Source organism: Taeniopygia guttata, chromosome 17 (genome assembly GCF_048771995.1).
Source record: "Taeniopygia guttata chromosome 17, bTaeGut7.mat, whole genome shotgun sequence".
Lineage (NCBI taxonomy): Eukaryota > Metazoa > Chordata > Aves > Passeriformes > Estrildidae > Taeniopygia > Taeniopygia guttata.
In genome coordinates, this window is record NC_133042.1 from 10,052,350 (window position 1) to 10,069,736 (window position 17,387).

Below are 17,387 nucleotides of genomic sequence, written 5' to 3' on the forward strand. Positions count from 1 at the left end.
TCTCTGATCTGGGTTTTTTTGTCTGTTCTCACACATTTTTGGAGTTGTTTGCCGGGGGCTCGGCCGTGCCCGGGATCCGCAGTGTCCTCTCCCGGCCGCCCCTCAGGACTCCCTCACGGCTCAGGACTCCCTCACGGCCCCTCACGGCCCCTCACGGCCCCTCAGGATTCCTTCACGGCCCCTCACGGCCCCTCAGGATTCCTTCACGGCCCCTCACGGCTCAGGACTCCCTCACGGCCCCTCAGGATTCCCTCACGGCCCCTCAGGATTCCTTCACGGCCTTTGGCGCCCAGACAGAACCGGGACAAGCTGAGGTTCTGACACAGATCTCACAAAACAGACCAAGACAAACCCAAATTCCCGGGTCACTGGTTCTTGGAAGGAATTCAGGTTGTGCTTTTAGAGGTTGAGGCCATGCCACACCAAAGCCCGAGTTTAGTGAGACACCTGACACAGAAAACATGCAGGAGACACCATTTCAGGGGGAAAGCAGAACGGCAGGAAATCCCTAGTTCACCCAATTTTCAGGAGAATATGACTGACTCCATAAATATCCATAGGATGAATTTAACAGAAAGAGCCAATAACTAGGAAACCTTTCTTTTCCAAATGCCATACTGAAAATATCCATGGAGTAGCTCTGCGTACTTCACACTAGGCGAGAAATGCTGTAGGAATATTATTGACAGAGTGAGCAGATCCTCTAGTAGTGACCGTAATTAACTGTTTTCAAAAAGTATGAATTACACCTCATAAAATATAAGCCAATTGTTCAAATATTCAAATTAACTTTCAAGACCACCTTCCCATCCTCCAGCTCCCAGCAAAAGCTTGCTGTGCCTCATCCATATCTCCAAAATCCTAGCAGATGAGTTCAATTTTCTCAGCCTGGGGTGTTGCCGCCAGCCTGCCTCAGCTGCCCGGAGCAGCCTGATTTTCCTGACCGAGCGCCTCAGTTCATCCCTCCCGTAGCACATCCCCAGCTTAGCATCCCCCTGCAGCAGCCTTGGCTTTGGGGAGGGCACCACGACTCCTAGTCGTGCTCCACAGGTGTTAAATATAGAATCCACGCTGGGCACTACTCGCTTTTCTTTTATATGTTATCTTTGTGCTTGTGTTTACTAAAACAGTTGCAAAGCCACTTCCTTTTAAATCTTCTGCAGATTCTGCTGTAAAAGGCGTTTCATTATTTAGCATAACAGAAATAACCAAGAGCGTGTCCAGCACTGTTTATAAATCTGAATGCTTATGCCAATGATCCACGCATTAATGAGCCCACAAACCCATATTAACATAACACATGATACCAGATTTAGTCTGAAGCCCGTAAAATAAGCTCACTCCTTTTCAGTGAAATAACGTTCCTCAAGGAGTTCTGTAATCCTCTAAATATAAAAGCTTCACCAGATTTTCAAACCCAAACAGCATACTTCATGTTTGAAGGGGTCTAGACTTGTAATGTTGAAATATGCTTTTATTTTCTATATTAACTTATATTAACCATTTAAAGGTAGTTCTTAAAAGTATAATAAAATGTCCAGAGCTCTGAGAAGCTTTCAAATCCACCTCCAACATTGTTATAAGGGGTTTTCTGTAAACACTCATGTGAAGGTACAGAACTTTCCATCTGTATAGAAGGAAAAAGCTCTATGTTTTGTTTTAAACAAACCAAGAGTTCAGATGGCTGGTCACAGCCTTTCTGTGCTTTAGCTCCCCTGGTTGGGACAGAAGCACAATATTGACTGGTGATTTGCTACTTTCTCGAACCTTGTAGGCTGTCCATATTTTATATATGTGGGATTACTGCAGTAGGCATGTCACTATTTTAACCAAAAAAAAAAAAGTTAATAACAACATACTAACAAGTAGCAAATATAAAATATACTATTAGATATACTAATAAGTAGCAAAAAAATCTACCCCAAAACACCCTCATGTGTACTCTTTGGAAAGAATTAGTATGTAATACAAAGTAGACTATACAAGCAGAATTAGTCTTGTTTCCTGCCTACAGAGACAGTGGTACTTCAAAAAAACCTCAAATTGTGACCACTGAAAATGAGGATTGCTTCTAGCCAAACAAACACATATATATGTAGTCTACCCTGAGAGTGTTTTTAAAGAAGATTTTTATACTTCTGGCAGTTGAAGTTTAAAGGTCCAATTTCAACTCTCACCATGTTTCAGAATGCAATCTGTGCAACGCAGCAGAATGAAATGGTTCAGTAAAGGTGCTAGTGGAAATTCTTTTAATTAGGTCCAAGACTTTTCAGTTGTCAACGTGAATAAAGCAAGAAACATTCTCCTGCAAACACAGCATAAGGAATAAAACTGGATTCACCTTCAGGAAAATGGTTTGGTACAGAAGTGCAGTTTGGCACTCCTGGCTGCCCTGGAAGCAGCTCCTTGCCCGTGTGAAAAGCAGCAGCCCTGGTTCCTCACCGTGGTGGCTCGCTGGAGAGCGGCAGCAGCAGCCCCACAGCTGAGCCGGGGGCACACAGAGGCCCCAGCCGCCCCCAGGCCTGCATTCAGCAACAGCCACGAGCTGACAGAGCACGCTTCTACTTTATTCCTTGTAACGTGGGGCTCTGACTACAACTATGACTAGAAGATGACACATATTTGGAAATACATGAAAAATCCATACGGGTTGCATAAAAAAAAAATTACTACCCCCTCTTTGCTATTCGTTGCAACACAGACGGTGGTGCAGGAGACTTGTCAGCAGCAGATGCACTTATTGTAATGACAGTCCTTAATAAATATATTTTTTTAATATTGATTATTTTAAAAGGGAAGTTACTTCCCAGGGTGCTCTCATGCTGCCAGATTTCCAGCAATACATCAGAAGCAGAAGGTGAAGAAGGGGCAGGTTTTCACATTTCAAATAGTTAATCAGCAACACAGTAGTACAAATCTTGATTTTTCAGGGACATGACCTGACGACTTCAGAAGCCTGACAGGCAGCAGGTACTGCTGAGGTAAACTGGGGCAAAGGAACAACTTGAGCTGACTCTGCTGGAACTGCCTCAATTCTGTCCAGCTCCTCTGCCACAAATTCTAACTGGAAAGACCTTTCACTGGGTCGTGTATTTGTTTGGATCCTAAGAATTAAAGAATAAAGAACAGTTTATTCTTGATTTCCAAGAACCAGTTTAGGTAGTAACATCACCATAATGAAACTCAAGAACAACTCACTACTCAAGGCTCTAAAATAATCATAAGACTTCATTCACTTGATTTAAAAAGCAGTTCAAGAAGAGAGGGAAAACAGCTTTTAGAAATTTTCCACTGGATTAATTACCTGATGGTGAATGCACCACAGAGAAGATGTTTTTGCTTACTGATGAATATAGATAGATTTAATTTAGCAAAGTAAATTTTGTCTATTCAGCAGTGCATGAATTGCTCACTGCTCACATTAAGTAGCATAACTGGCAGAGTAGTTTGACATAACAGGCATTTAAAATCAGGAAACTCTTGAAGGAATTTTTAGTTTCTCAGATCATAAATGCATCTACTTAGACTAAGACCAGTGGGGAGACACACTCCCAAAATCTCCCAGGGAAGCAAAAAAGAAAAAAAAAAAAAGAAAAGTAAAAAAAGTATAATGGATTGGCTTTAGCATCTCCCTGCTGAGATGAACAACTTGATCCACTTACAGTTCCAAACACATGATGCATGAAAGAACTGACAGAAATTCAATTCTTGCACAGCAGAGCAGCTGCTCTCTAGTGGTCAAAGCCAACTGTGGAACCGTGCGAAGGGAGAGACCTGGAGGAGGAACTGCTGCATCCAGGTAACTGCAACAATGCGCCAGAGCTAAATCCCACATAAACCCCCAGCCCAAACATTAATTACACAACGCAACACGACTCAACTTAAAGCTTTGTTGTGAAAAATATTAATCCCAGCTGTATTTATATAGCAGTTGTGAAAAAAAAAATACCCCATATATGCTACTGGTGAGCCCTGCCAGTTAATTGAATTTGCTGGCAGCACTTCCTCTGCTCTGCTCTCAACATCCTCTGAGATAAAATGGAGCTCTTAAACAGACCTGTGGAAAACTGAATCAAGAAATTTGAACTAATAAAACACAACTCTCTACTGTTATAAAAGTGAAGTAAAAGTAAATAATGAAAGGAAGGAAGTCTCTTAAAATTTATTACATTCCAAAGCTTGAAGTTCTGTGTTTATTGGAGAAGTCTCTTCTGATGTTCTACAGTATGCCCACAACAGCTCCTTTAATGAAATCTCATAAAATCTATTATAAAACTTGATTGTTGACAAATCATATACATGTTTGAGGCCCCGTGCTCACTGTATCCAGACATTTCTTACATAATTCCATGAAATTTACAAGTCTGTCATTCCCAGGTTGTGGATAATGGCACGAGCAGTGACCAGCTGGCAGATTTGGATGCTGGGAGTGAAATCAAAATGAAAAACTATATAATGCCAGAAAAAATAATGCAATCAACTTTTACAGACTAAATGTTTGACTAAAGCCAAAATGTTCACAATCAAGATGGCCCTTTCCTCCTGAGCTCCCTGTTTCTGAAGAAGGAATCCCGTTGGAATGCCAGGGTGTCACAGCAGGAGGTACTGGGCACTCACTGTCACTGAAGTTTCTCCTCACACACCAGCTTACACTGAGCTCCCTGCACATCAATTCTGTTTCTCAACTGCACATAAAAATGTTCAAAACTGACTGTCAGCACAATATTCCCAACTAGCAAAGGAAATCCAGATTTCTCCCTGCCATGTTCTCCTAAACATCCGTCCTCTGTCTTGCAAACAGCTCCTGACACTCTCACTCCTCCGCTCTCCCCTCTCAGCTCCTTCAGTGGGGATGACTGCAGCAGCAAGTGGAATGTCTTTGCATCACGTTAAATTAAAGTATTTATACACCATTACAATCAAGTTATTAAAAACATGAAATAATTTACCAATAAAAATGGTGAATGAGAAATAAAATGAGTTCTGAATTCTAGCAGTAATTGAAGTGAATGTAAAGGCATCCATTTCATATCTGAGGATATAAAATGCACAAAATTCCTTAAAGCTCACCTGGAAGCAGTCACAGGAAAAAAACTCACACAATTTCATTTGTAAACAACAGTTATCTAAAGATGCAGGATTTCTAGCTCACGCAAGCATTAGCTGATTTTCACTGGGAGGCTTCAATGCACGTCTGCAAATGTTGAAGCAAATATCCCCTACCACTTTGGGACAGCAAGAACTGAGGGAAAGCAGTCCAGTGCTACCAGGAGAGCTCCCAGCAAGAGCCCTCAGTGACAGGCAGCAGGAATTGCTGGCAGAACAGACCCCTTGGATAAGTCACTCCATACATACCACATCATTGGGGAGGCTCTGGAGGTCGTCAAAAGGAGTTTCCAGTGTGTTGGTGTCTACGTTAAGGATCACCACATCTTCCAGGGCCATGCTTCTTACTTTCTATATGTGAGCAAATTCAGGAAAAGGGAAAGGGAAATGTAAATATGGGAAATTAAAGGACATGCATAAAGGACACAAGTGACAGCAGAACAATATGGCACTACAGAACCTCCACCATTTTAAAAACAATCAACATTCCTGACTTCCTGTCATCATTTGTTTTATTTACTCATTTTACAATGCTAAAAAAATTAACCTTCAGTTGGCAGACGGAAGTTCTTAACAACATGCACACTGAAATTTGTCAAACCAGAGGGTCTGTGATTATTCAAGCAAAGATTTATTTCAAGCACCTCTGTCAATGTTTGTCTTGGTGTCCTGTTTGCACATTTAACAGTTTCTAGTCAAGTCAGGATTTCAAGCAAATCTTTTTATATTTGGAAATTCACTTAAACAACAATAATGAGTGGATTTTCCAGGAGCTGAGAGTTGCATTAAGTCAGGGGTGGGAACTGGTTTCTAAATTCCAGGTTGAATTCTGGAAGTCTAATAAAGACAAGTTTACAACTGCATTTAAGAAAACTGGATGCTATAAGAGCCTAATCAGTAAATAATTAAAATTGAGAGGAAAAAACAAAGCTAAGAGAAATTTAATTCCACCATATCCTGGTCAGCAAGTCTGAAGTTTCTCTCCTGATTCCATGAATTGAGGGAAGGGTTCTGATCTAGTCTGAAGTTCACATCTTCTGTAACATTAAAAATTAAAGGGAAAAGAAGAACTTCTTTCTCAAAAGAATGATCATCAATACCTGTGACTCTGAGTGTCTAAAGGTATCTGTGATCTAAGCAAATTTAAATATTGCCAGACTTGATTTCCCTGCTTAATCAACAGTAAATGAGTCACTGATACCAAACATACCAAGAGCAGCATTTAAACACTTAACACTTCTTCCACTAACAGAAGGCTTGAATCTTTTTTTTTTTTTTTGACTGATTAATCACACAGGTTTAATCTCTTTAAATAAAGCTTGAAAATTCAAAATCAGAAAAACTGGAATTATAGAATATGGTAATTGAGGAAATCTCCCAGCGACACTGTAAAAAATGTTTAAGTACCTACCTACCTACATGCAGGACCAAATGGAAGTTACTGAGCAGGAAAATGAACAAAAACATACTCAATTTTTAATTAAGGTTTTGTGGAGTGGAGGGAATTGTTTCCTTTAAAAGAAAGGAACTCAAGTCCTAAAACAATGGCAAAGTTGAGCCTTAGGCAGCTAAATAATTACCCTCAGTTTTCAAGGCTCAGTCCTCTGTCTATAAAGCAAACTGCTGTGTACTTAGGGCTGAAAAAAACCCCAACAACAATAAAACTCACTTTGTAGACATTTAAGTTCAGGTCTTCATGAGACATTCTTTAACTTAAATAAAAGAATATTACATTTAATGCTTTCCATATAAAGAGCCCCAGCACTGCCTGCCAAACCAGGTACTTTGCTTGCAGGAACCAAAGGTCACCCCGTTGGCTGCATCTGATAAACTCTAAAGCAATCCAGGAGCCTCGCTCCTTCTAGGAGTCCGGAAGCACCAGACAAACTGATTTGCTCCTTCCTGTTTCAGAAAATTAAAAATCTCACTTATACTCAGAGGAATCGAAAAACCTCCAACAAAAAGGTCTTGCAAAGTACTTAACCAAAGCCAGAAGCTTGTCAGCCTCAGTGCTGGCAGGACAAGACAGAAGGAAGGAAAGCCTTCTCCTGCTTGCTGCTGAAGAAGCAGCACATGCGTGGTGAACGAGCCTGGGGTGTTTCTGTACCTCTGGTGCTGAATCTGCACCTCCCCTACAGCAAAATGTGGCCTTCTGTGGAGCACAGAACAGGCTGGTGCCAAGCAGGGCTCAGCCAGGGGGGATAATGCAGAAGGATGTCCTCATGGTACAGGGACTCTAAATGCTGCCCAGTGTGATCACCCCACACCTGGCCCAGAAATCCTTGTATCCAAAGGGGAGCTCTGCACCACCAAGAGCTTAACCTCACTGTAAAGATCTGCAATATTTGTACAAAGGCAGTGGATTTCCCCTGAGACCAGCACTCAAATTTAATAAAACACTGGAGACTGACTTGATTAATAGCATCTGTCTTGCAATGCATTCAAAAACATATAATTTTTGATGGTCCGATTGTGGCTCATTCTACAGAAATGCAGACTGACCAGTTCATCTTAATCCTCAGTTGGTTTTGTTATTTCTCCTGTCACCACCACCACCACCTTTGATAAAGCTAGTATCAGGCAGTTATAAGGACTTTTCTTAAATCATCACACGCTTCTTTCACTAAACCTGGTACCTAATCAGCCCAACCAACATGGAAATCGCAGTATTTACTCTCTTGTTGGAAATGAGTAAAAACTCCCATCATTCAGCTGCAATTCTCACATTAAACCCCACTGGATTCTGTGAATCACAAAAACATGCAGATCATTTTCCCCAGTACAGTTTGTGTGTTGTCATAATTTTCAGAAATGGGAAGGGACAGCCACAAGCCACACACGGCCCAGTCCATATTTCACAACTTCCTGGAGAGCTCAACAAAATTTTACAAGTGATACCTGTGCAACAGACTGGACTGTATTCAGTAGTTCATATTTTGCTGAAAAGAAATGTAGATAAGCAAGAACCAAGAGGAAATATGAACATTACCAATTCCTTATCTCATTTTCCCACAGGTCAGGGATGTACTGAGTCAAAAGGAGAGATTCAATGAAAATGTGCATCACATCTCACTCCTGCAAACCTTTCTTAACCATCCTTGCCCAATTACTTGTAGCCATAATTAATCACCTAAAATCCATCTAAATCAAACTAACATCTACACCTGCCTTTTATTTTAAATGTCTCTTTTTAAAAGAGTGGAGAGGTATGGAAAGCTGGTTTAACAAGCATACTGAACCCATTGTTTATGGCCTCTATAAACATGGCTTAGTAAGAATTACTGACTTAATCAGAGAGAACTTATCTCCTGGTGAAAAGAGCACTTTAAATTTCAGAAATGGCACCTTTACTGTGAAAATCTCTTAACTTTTCAAACAAACTCCAGGGGGCCTTAAACACCAGGTCCGTAAATAAGCACAGTCCGGGTGCCTGCCCTGCTCACAGGCAGCCAAACACTTGAGTCATTTAAATGTTTTATGTGGAAGTTCACAAAAACACAGAAACCATATTCTAATAGAAGAATTAAGGGGTGCTCCTCCATTCCACTCTGGAAGCAGTATTCATCCGTAACAATAACACCGTTTACACTAAATGCTATTTTATCAGCACTGGCTACACTTGGCAGGTTCCTCATTTTCTGTCATAAAGGAATCCCAAGTTAAACTTCTTTCAGGTGAACAATTTTATTGAACAGTTTAATTTAAAACAAAACAAAAAAAAGCCTCTATAACCATCAAACACCAGCACCCCCTGCCTTTCCTCTCCCAAACCAGGTTTGCATAACTTCATGGCTAAATTGCTGCCAAAACATAAACCAAGCTGATCATGAGGTTTTATAACCAGATACAAACGTGATCAGCATCTTAAAATATGTTGTAACAGTAAAAGGGTCATACCTTCCACCAGTTCTTTTGGAAAGGCAGACCTCCTAACAAAAACTAACCTTCTAGCGAGCCTGTGCACTAGGTTTGAAATTGTTAAGAAAATATGATTCACAACAAGTCTAAAATCCATTTGCTTAATGACTTGTCTCTGCTGAATTAATAGTTTCCATTTATTTTCTTAAGGAAAACACCACAACGCTGCAGACAACAATGTGTCAATCTGGCTGCCAGAAGCAGGAAAGGCAGCGGATATAAAATTTTATTATTTCATGCCCCAAGAGCAGCCAGAAGGACTTAATGAAATCACGGCCAGATTTACAATCTGAAATGGCTATTCAGCAGACAGCTCTGCTTAAGCGGGATGTGCCCCCTGACCCCGGGGCCCTTTGATCCGGGCACAGCAGGTGGGCTGCCCCCCCAGCCCATCTCCAGCCTTCCGCCCGGGCACCCTGAGCCTCTACAGGTGATTCCCCAGATCCTTATCACAAGCAGCTGTTGCCAGCTGAGTGACAAACAGCACCCGGGCTGCCCCGGCGCTGTGGCACACGAGAAAAACCTCTCTGCTTCTGGGGAAGCCTGCTTGGTACTGCAGGGCTTGGCTTCTGAAAACTCACCCTCACACATCCCCCCAGAGACCCTTACTAAACCACGGTTCTTATTTCCACTTCCCCAATAACTAGATAAAAGACAATTCCCTAAGTAATCTGCCATATTTCAAATGCATTTTTATCAATACTTCTGAAACCATGTACAGCCATATTGGGAATATTTGTGAGTGGTTAAACTGCATTTAGAGGTTTAAGGCCTGGATTTAAGTTAATCTATAACCCTTCATTAAAATCCTATGGAAAAGATGCACTTCCTCAGTTACAGGTAGAAAAAGCATTGATTTACTAAGTATAAATGGGTCGGAAAAGCTAATTAACGCTTCTCACCCCATTCGAAAATATAATTAACAATTAACAGTACCAGTGGCAGATGCCAGTGGTCGATGAATTCTCAGGGTGTGTTCTGGGAAGGGGACCCCCACGGCAGGATTAGGCCTGAGCCCGAGCTCACAGAACCCGTGCTCAGAGCTCGTTACCTCTGCATGCTAATTGGGCTGTGGTCGCACTGGATCCCGAGCAGGGTGTGTTCACCCCAAACAGGAGTAGGGGAATGTGCCCAAAAGTGCTCCCCAAATGCATGGGGGGGTTCTGAGAGCCCCAGCTCCACTTCCCTGGCTGGACAGGAGACATTATCAACACCAGGTGAGATCAGCCTCCATGAGTCACACAACAGGAATTTCACTGAGCATTTCTTTCCTCACATGAACATTTTTACTGGTTATCAGGTTGAAGTAAAATAAAAATCTACTCATATAGCTTTTATGATATACACCAGTGTCCTCTTTCCTTAGGAAAAAGGTCAGAAGAACATTCTGAAATGCAATGTGCAATTTCACACATAAATTCATCCTGGATAATCTTGCAAGAATTACAGTTCTGAAGTTCCAGAAAAAGTCCTTGAATAACCGGAATATTAATTTTAAAAAGATACTAAATACTTTTCCAATGACTAATTCTAACTCTAAGTGCTGGGTCTGTGGCCCAAAGAGAGCAGGAAAGGGTGGATGTTCTCCTGAGTGGATCCCGGCACGCTGGAGTCGGCTGCAAGAGCTCCACATCTCAGAGCCCAGCACAGCCATCCCCAGCAGTCAATCAAAACCACATGTGCCCGAATTCCAACAGGGAGCTCCTAGGTCAAGGGCACTCCCCCTCCATCAGCACCATCACACTGATAACCTTCCTACACGAGCAGTTGCAGAAACAATCGCTTTCTCTGACAAAATGTAAAAGGCTGCAACTAAGTTTGACACAGCTTCCAACACAAAGGGCAATTTTATAGAATCTGAAGACTAAAACAGTCTACGTTGCACAAACAGAATAAGATAGTGAAAGGGGTGTGTTCTTTTGATAGAGTTTCATTTTCCTATCTCATTATTTATCACTACTAAGTACTTATCTTCATCTAATATGAATTCAATTAGTTCCATAAGCATGTTCCATTATTCATGTGATAGCTCCAGCCTTGCTTATCCAACAGCTTATAAACTTTTAGCCTGCTTTGAAGTCACTTTATGGATTGCTAAATGGAAATCTTATAAAGAATGACTAACTAGGTGATGATAGAAAAGCTGAAAAATAAGAGCACAAAACACAGCTCTGTATTTTCTATCAAGGTTTTCCCCCATAAATCAGTTGGAGCCCTCTGACCTACAACAGGAGATTATCTTATCTCACTGGAGAACATTTCAGTCACAGCAAATTAGATTTAACAGTCAATGGATAGGCTTGATATTTTAATCGTAAGAAAAATTTGTCATTTTCCATTAAAATAATGGTTCCTTCTACAGAGCCCCCCTGGAACACGGGAAACTGCAAACTAACTTTAAGGTACCAAACAGTTCAGGAAAGATCTGTCGAGCTGAGAGGCTGGATTTTGTTTAAAATCACCAATATTTCTGCTTCTTCCAGAGGCCCCATTCCAACACTGGGATAGCAAAACCCACAGAAACAAGACTAGGGGTAGAAAATAATTGTTTCCTATATCCCAAATCCCATCTTGGCTCCCTGGCAAGATGAGGCTGCCATTAATGCTGGCACAAGGAGGACAAATCCAAGCATGGGAGCTGCTGGGGCAGAGCCTGAGCCCAGACCTCCCTGCAGCACTGCCTGGGCTCACACCAGGGCAAGGGTCCTGCCTCAGGCCCAGTGCGAGCCGGGAATGAGCCCCTTATCCTGACACTCAAACGTGTCACTTCTGAAGCCCTGTTTGTGACATTGCAGCGTTTAGAGAAGAAGGGATACTGAATAATGGCAGTAGCTTGTAGTTCTAGTTTATAAAATTATTTTGATATGGAAAAGATAATATATTTTTAAACAAATACAACTGTCAGGTCATGAGAAAAAGAATTGCTGTTGCAACTAGGATGTTATTCTTGACAAAAAACCACACAACTTTACATATGAAAGAAGGGACAAATAGAGTGAGCATTCAGCACCACAAACGAGAGGTAACCTAGGACGTGTCCAGCTCATGTGACAAATGTCACCTTCCCTTGCCCAGCACACAAAAATTCTGCAGCACTTGCCACCAGACAGATCCAGCAGCCACTGTGGAATTTTATGTTATTTTGCAATGGAAAAAGCAGAGTTAGCTGCAAGATGCAGTTCTGTCTGTAACTGAATTTATCCATAAGAGCAGAGAAAACAGTTTGGTTTATTTATTTAATTTATTTGATAAGGCACTTTGAATAACTGTACTTTGCCAAAGCGTGTCTGTGTTCCAGAATCTCTGGCTATTCAAAAGCCAGACTGGATTTAGTACTAAACAGATTTTTTCACAAGTTACTAAAATGGATGAAAATTGGCTTCTCCAAGAACAACTCCTTTTTTTGAGTTTTTACAGATGGAGTTTGGAAGGCCCACAGAGCCCTGCAGTCTGAAACATGGAGACAAAGGAAGAGGCAATGGATTTATGGAGCAAGGCAGAAGTGAGACATCACACAAAGCAACTCCAAGGTGTAATTATTAAATTTCTTTTCTATATCCATTCCCAGGCCAACCACAGAGCTCACTGTGGGCACAAATATCTGTGAAAGCTGCCAAGTGTGTGTATGGAGATATTCTCTCATCCTCTACCAGCTCTCTTCCACCTTTTACAGACGCCACAATAATCACACCAATGATTGCCCGGGACGGATATGGGGCAGAAAGTTTCTTGATCTATATGAAAAATACATTTCTTCCTAGATACTCCCTCATTCCTGCCTGTGCAGTATCCAAGGGTGATTATGAGTTGCCCCTTGAACAGAGGCATATGATGTGCAAACAAATGTACGTGTTGACTTTTAAACTAATCGGTTATTCACAAACACATTGTACTGCAATTCTTTACTTGCTCTAGCAGTATAAAGGGAATAAAAAAAATCATCTGTGCCCAGGATGGTAAAAAGAAAAAAGACATCCTGTATATTTAAGCTATCTTTTCATGAAAAAACTGCCTTCTAAAATTACCTCCCATTAATGCTGGAAAAAGGGGGGGATGTTACACAGCACACATAAACACAGGGCATCATTATTACACACATTTGCCCAAGTGAAAGAGTATTTATTAGTATTTCCAGAAATTCCACATTTTTATGGACAATACAAGAACAATTCCTTTATGTGATGTAAAGCCCAGCTCTCTAAACTGTTCTGTACCCTGAACAGGAAGGCTCCATTTCCACAGACAGGATCTAAAGCAGGGACACAGGTCCATTCATGACCAGGGGCACGTGCAGACCCAGCTCTCTGCCCCAGGGAGGCCGAGCTCCTGGGCAGGAATGCCTCTTCCACCCACAGCACTCCTGGGGAAGGGGCACAGCCAGGAAGGATGAGGATTTCACAGGCACCTTAAGCCACTATCTTTTCTTGTCCCTCAGATACTTTTGAGGAGTCATCCACTGTTTCACCAGTACTGGAAGCAAAAGCAAATGTGCTATTTCCACTTTTAGAGTTTTTAAAAAAAAGTCACATGAATTACTGGGAATTGTTTATAGGAGAAGCTTTCTGTGAGGGCTGGTGCTCTGCCAGCTTTGTGTTAACATTAACTGCAAGTTCCTTCTTTTCAGATCTTTTGAACATTTAAAAAATTACAATCTGTCTGCAAAAGCCTAAAAGAGAACTGTAACTGTCAACATTGTGGTTTAATATCGACTCTGCCTTTGTGCTGGAGTCCAAGCAAGGCACTGAAGTGATTAAAGAAGCCCCAGGGTGGGGAGGGGAGCACGACGTGAGCTTGTCACCACCGAGCTGAAGTCTGCCCGAGGAGCACCACGGAGCAAACAAGGCTCCTGAACGTTCAGTTATCATGTGTGCCTCACTCAATCCCACAGCACTCCCAAATAAACAGGATTAGTGCATTTTTAAGCATATGAATGAATGTGTAATTGCTTGCAGAATCTGGCTCTAAATCATACCACTATTTATAGTTTCAGAAATGGTGAGAGAGACTTACCTCCATCAAACTTAAGTGTATTCCAATGAGGTAGGGCATGGGGGCACTGTGGAGAGGAAAAGAAACACAGCTTTACATCCTCGTAACCCTGAATAACACACATGACTTATAAAATCAGCCACAGGAAAACACTGGGATACTGGATTAGGTTTTGCTTAAAAAATAATAGATAACGTATATACAAACAAATCACATGTGAACAAAGTGTTAGCCCATATTTGAAAGATGTATTTGAGTATGCAATAGTCTCCCACTCCTGTAAGACTTCACTTTTACTTGACATCAGAATTTCTAAGTGACTAAGTTTAGGCAGGTACCTAAGGACAGCTATTAAATATAGACCTAACAGTGGGGTCTTTTGTTAGAAAACCAAACAAAACATGTTACTGTAATTTTTAAAACATACACAGACTTTTCCAAAAGTATTCTTTCAAAAACTGGACCCTGTTGTAGTGTCAAGTGGTTAATTTAACGTATACACATCACCCAGTAATACAAGTTTTGAATTCTTTGAATGAGTCCAAACACATTTTAAGTCATTTACTTTTAACTATAAATCTAAGTATAAATCTTGACATGTGTTCATTTGTAAAAGAAAACATAAAAAATACTTTAGAAGATCCTGATGAACTCCAGAGTTCCTGGGACATCCACTGACGCCAATATTCCCCTCAGGACAGAAAACTTAAATACCCCTAGGGCTCTTAGGCCAGGTTTTAGCCTCAGACACAGGCATGACACCTTTGTTAGCCCAGTGTTTAAGGGGACACTGATCTCATGTCCCTTCCCTGGTGTGAGCAGGCCCCGAGGAGCAGCAGAGCCCCGATGGGAGCTGCCTCTCGCTGCCTCTCGCTGCCTCTCGTGTCCAGGATTTCCAGCACTGAGCTGCTCGCAGCCTCCCCCTCACAATCAGAGCCATCAGCGAGGCTGCCAGAGCTGCTAATTGCAAATATGGCACATCCTGCCTGCGAAACGCAGCGCACACAGACAGACACAACTTCTAAAATAGAGCCTCAGCTCGCTTTGGATACAGAAGCTCAAAGAGCTCATTTTCAATTTCAGATGAAAAAATGAGAGAAATGTCACTGTACTGCCTTGGATTAAAATATCTCCCATATTGCTGCTCTAAGCTGGTGCCTACTGCTCAGTAAGAGCAGTACAGTACTGAAAAAGCTCCTGAGACACCAGGCCAGCAAAAATCTCTGCTTCTCCTTTTCCCGAGAAATACCTTAGAAAATATATTTACTGATAAGCATATTAATATTTATGTTGTTTATTAATATGCCCCCTCAAACTGCCACTCTGTAGGATGCTCTACCGAGGTGGAAACAGCCCCTGCAGTAGAAATTCCATGTGAAACCTTTTTTTTTTTCTGAGACATTAAACACATGCAACTTCCACAACCCCTTCCCAGTTCACTGGCAGAACATTCCGGCACCTAATCCCACGTCACTGCAATAAATGCACCCCCAGAGGCCAGAGGGGCTGCTAGAGCACACAGAGTTATCCCGAATATTCTGCTCCCTGGGAAGCCCAGAGTGGAAGTGGAACCCGCACCCAAGTCCCGGGGCAGAAGGGCTGACTGCTCCCAGGACACTACCTGCAACACACCAGGGCTGCTCAGCTGAGCTCTGCTTGTCACAGACACGTCTGACCTGTGGCAAATGCCATCCCTTCAGCTCCAGGGCACAGCTCGGGAGCAGGAGGGCAGGCAGGAATTTTGCACTGAGAGGATGAAGCACTGCTCTGGCTCTGGCTGCACAATGGCCCCGAGCCGGGCTGGGCTGCCCCGGCCCCTCCGGTGCCACCACCACCAATGTGCTTCCAATTAAGGACTTCCAGCAAGGCCACAGCGTCAATCCCCAGCAAACAAAGTCGGAACCGCGGCAGGAAGTCTTAAGCCTGCAAATGTCTCATCTAGTGGAAGCTCAGCTCATGTAATGAAAGGAAGCAGGAAGAGCGCAGTACGCCTGAAAACCAGCCCTGAAAACCAGCCATTTATTAACATCTCCAAACGGGGCAAGAAGAGATATGGCTCAAGATACATGGATCAGCTTTGGATGCACAGGCTCATCTTTTCAATTTTGAAGTGAAAAACATTACATCTAACGGCAATACAGCACATAAAATAATTACAGGGACTGCATAAATAACCTCAATAAAATGTAATTCTGGCAAAGAGAATAAATATTTCCAATAAAATCCACCAGAGAGATTCTATTCTTCCATCATCACTCATCAATATGACTGAATAGGAAACACACCTAGAAGTAAATGCCCCAAGTTCACGTCAGGCTTCATAAATTGCTTTTATCACCACTTCTCTTGACCATGAGTTAATCATAGGCCATTATTTAAGTAGACCTTTAGCATCCTGTGCAGGGGAATGTGGTGTGTCCCCCCTTCCCCACCCAGGGCACACTGAAACCGTCCTTCCTCACTGCCATTCAGGTCCTGAGATGTGAACACCCCAGCAGTTTTTAATATTTTATCAGGGTAGATTTGTACTTGCAAGACTTCCAAGGGAAGTTCAGCAAGACGCATCCCGTGTATAAAGGGCAGAAACACTCGGCACAACCTTTAATCCTTCTGGGAGCCCTGGCAGATTAAAGACTGCCCTTCAGAGCAGGCCTTCCCCACTGCTTGACACTTCATCAGTCCTGGGGCTTCTTACAGCCACAACTACTAATTACTCAAAGTTGTTTGCTGGCAGCCAATAGCCATTAAGTGCAAAATTAAGAAGTATCAGTTTCTACCACATGTATTTACTGCTCAAACGAAGTGCCTGCGTGAGCCTTTTGGAACAAAGAGAGGGGTCATTACTCCTCTTGTGCTATGCTGGCTCCCAAGGCAATCAGCCTTATTTATAATCAAATGAGTTATATAGGTAAATATCAAATCATTAAAGTAGCAATGCATAAGCATGAATATGGATTTTGGGGACATAATGGCTATATATTGCCCATTTATTACAGTTGCATTTTTACAATTTCTTTAATTCGTTTCCTTAGGCAAACTAGAGACCTCTTAATTATGCTCCCAAGAGGTGGGCAACTACTAATTGGAAGAGAAGCAGGTGAAATAGAGGGACATTTCTTCTTAAGTGAAAAAAGCCCAGCCTTAAAAAATACTGCAATTCACCAGGAAAGTAACGTAAAAGCCCAAGGATCTCCAAAAGGTTCCTATTTACAGCTACACAGGGATTTCACCATTTTGCCTCATTGTTCCAGGGAAATGGATGAGAGCACATTCACCACATTCACGTCTTGCTCTACAAACATTGACTTAACGGGTGGCTGTTTCCCACAACATGGTACTTCCCTCTCCAGGGCAGTCTCTTGATTTCTCTTCAC

General features: G+C 42.1%; 1 protein-coding gene across 9 annotated transcripts in view; it reads right to left on the reverse strand.

The window, feature by feature from the left end:
• The window catches only part of DENND1A (DENN domain containing 1A), a 148,536-nt gene that overhangs the window by 54,402 nt on the left and 76,747 nt on the right, over window positions 1-17,387 (reverse strand). For all 9 annotated transcript variants that reach the window (XM_072936701.1, XM_072936699.1, XM_072936700.1 and 6 more), the window contains 2 exons: window positions 14,035-14,080; window positions 5,356-5,457 (listed from right to left, as the gene is read on the reverse strand). In XM_072936701.1, coding sequence (XP_072792802.1) covers window positions 5,356-5,457; window positions 14,035-14,080 — 148 coding nt within the window. The remainder of the gene's footprint in view (window positions 1-5,355; window positions 5,458-14,034; window positions 14,081-17,387) is intronic.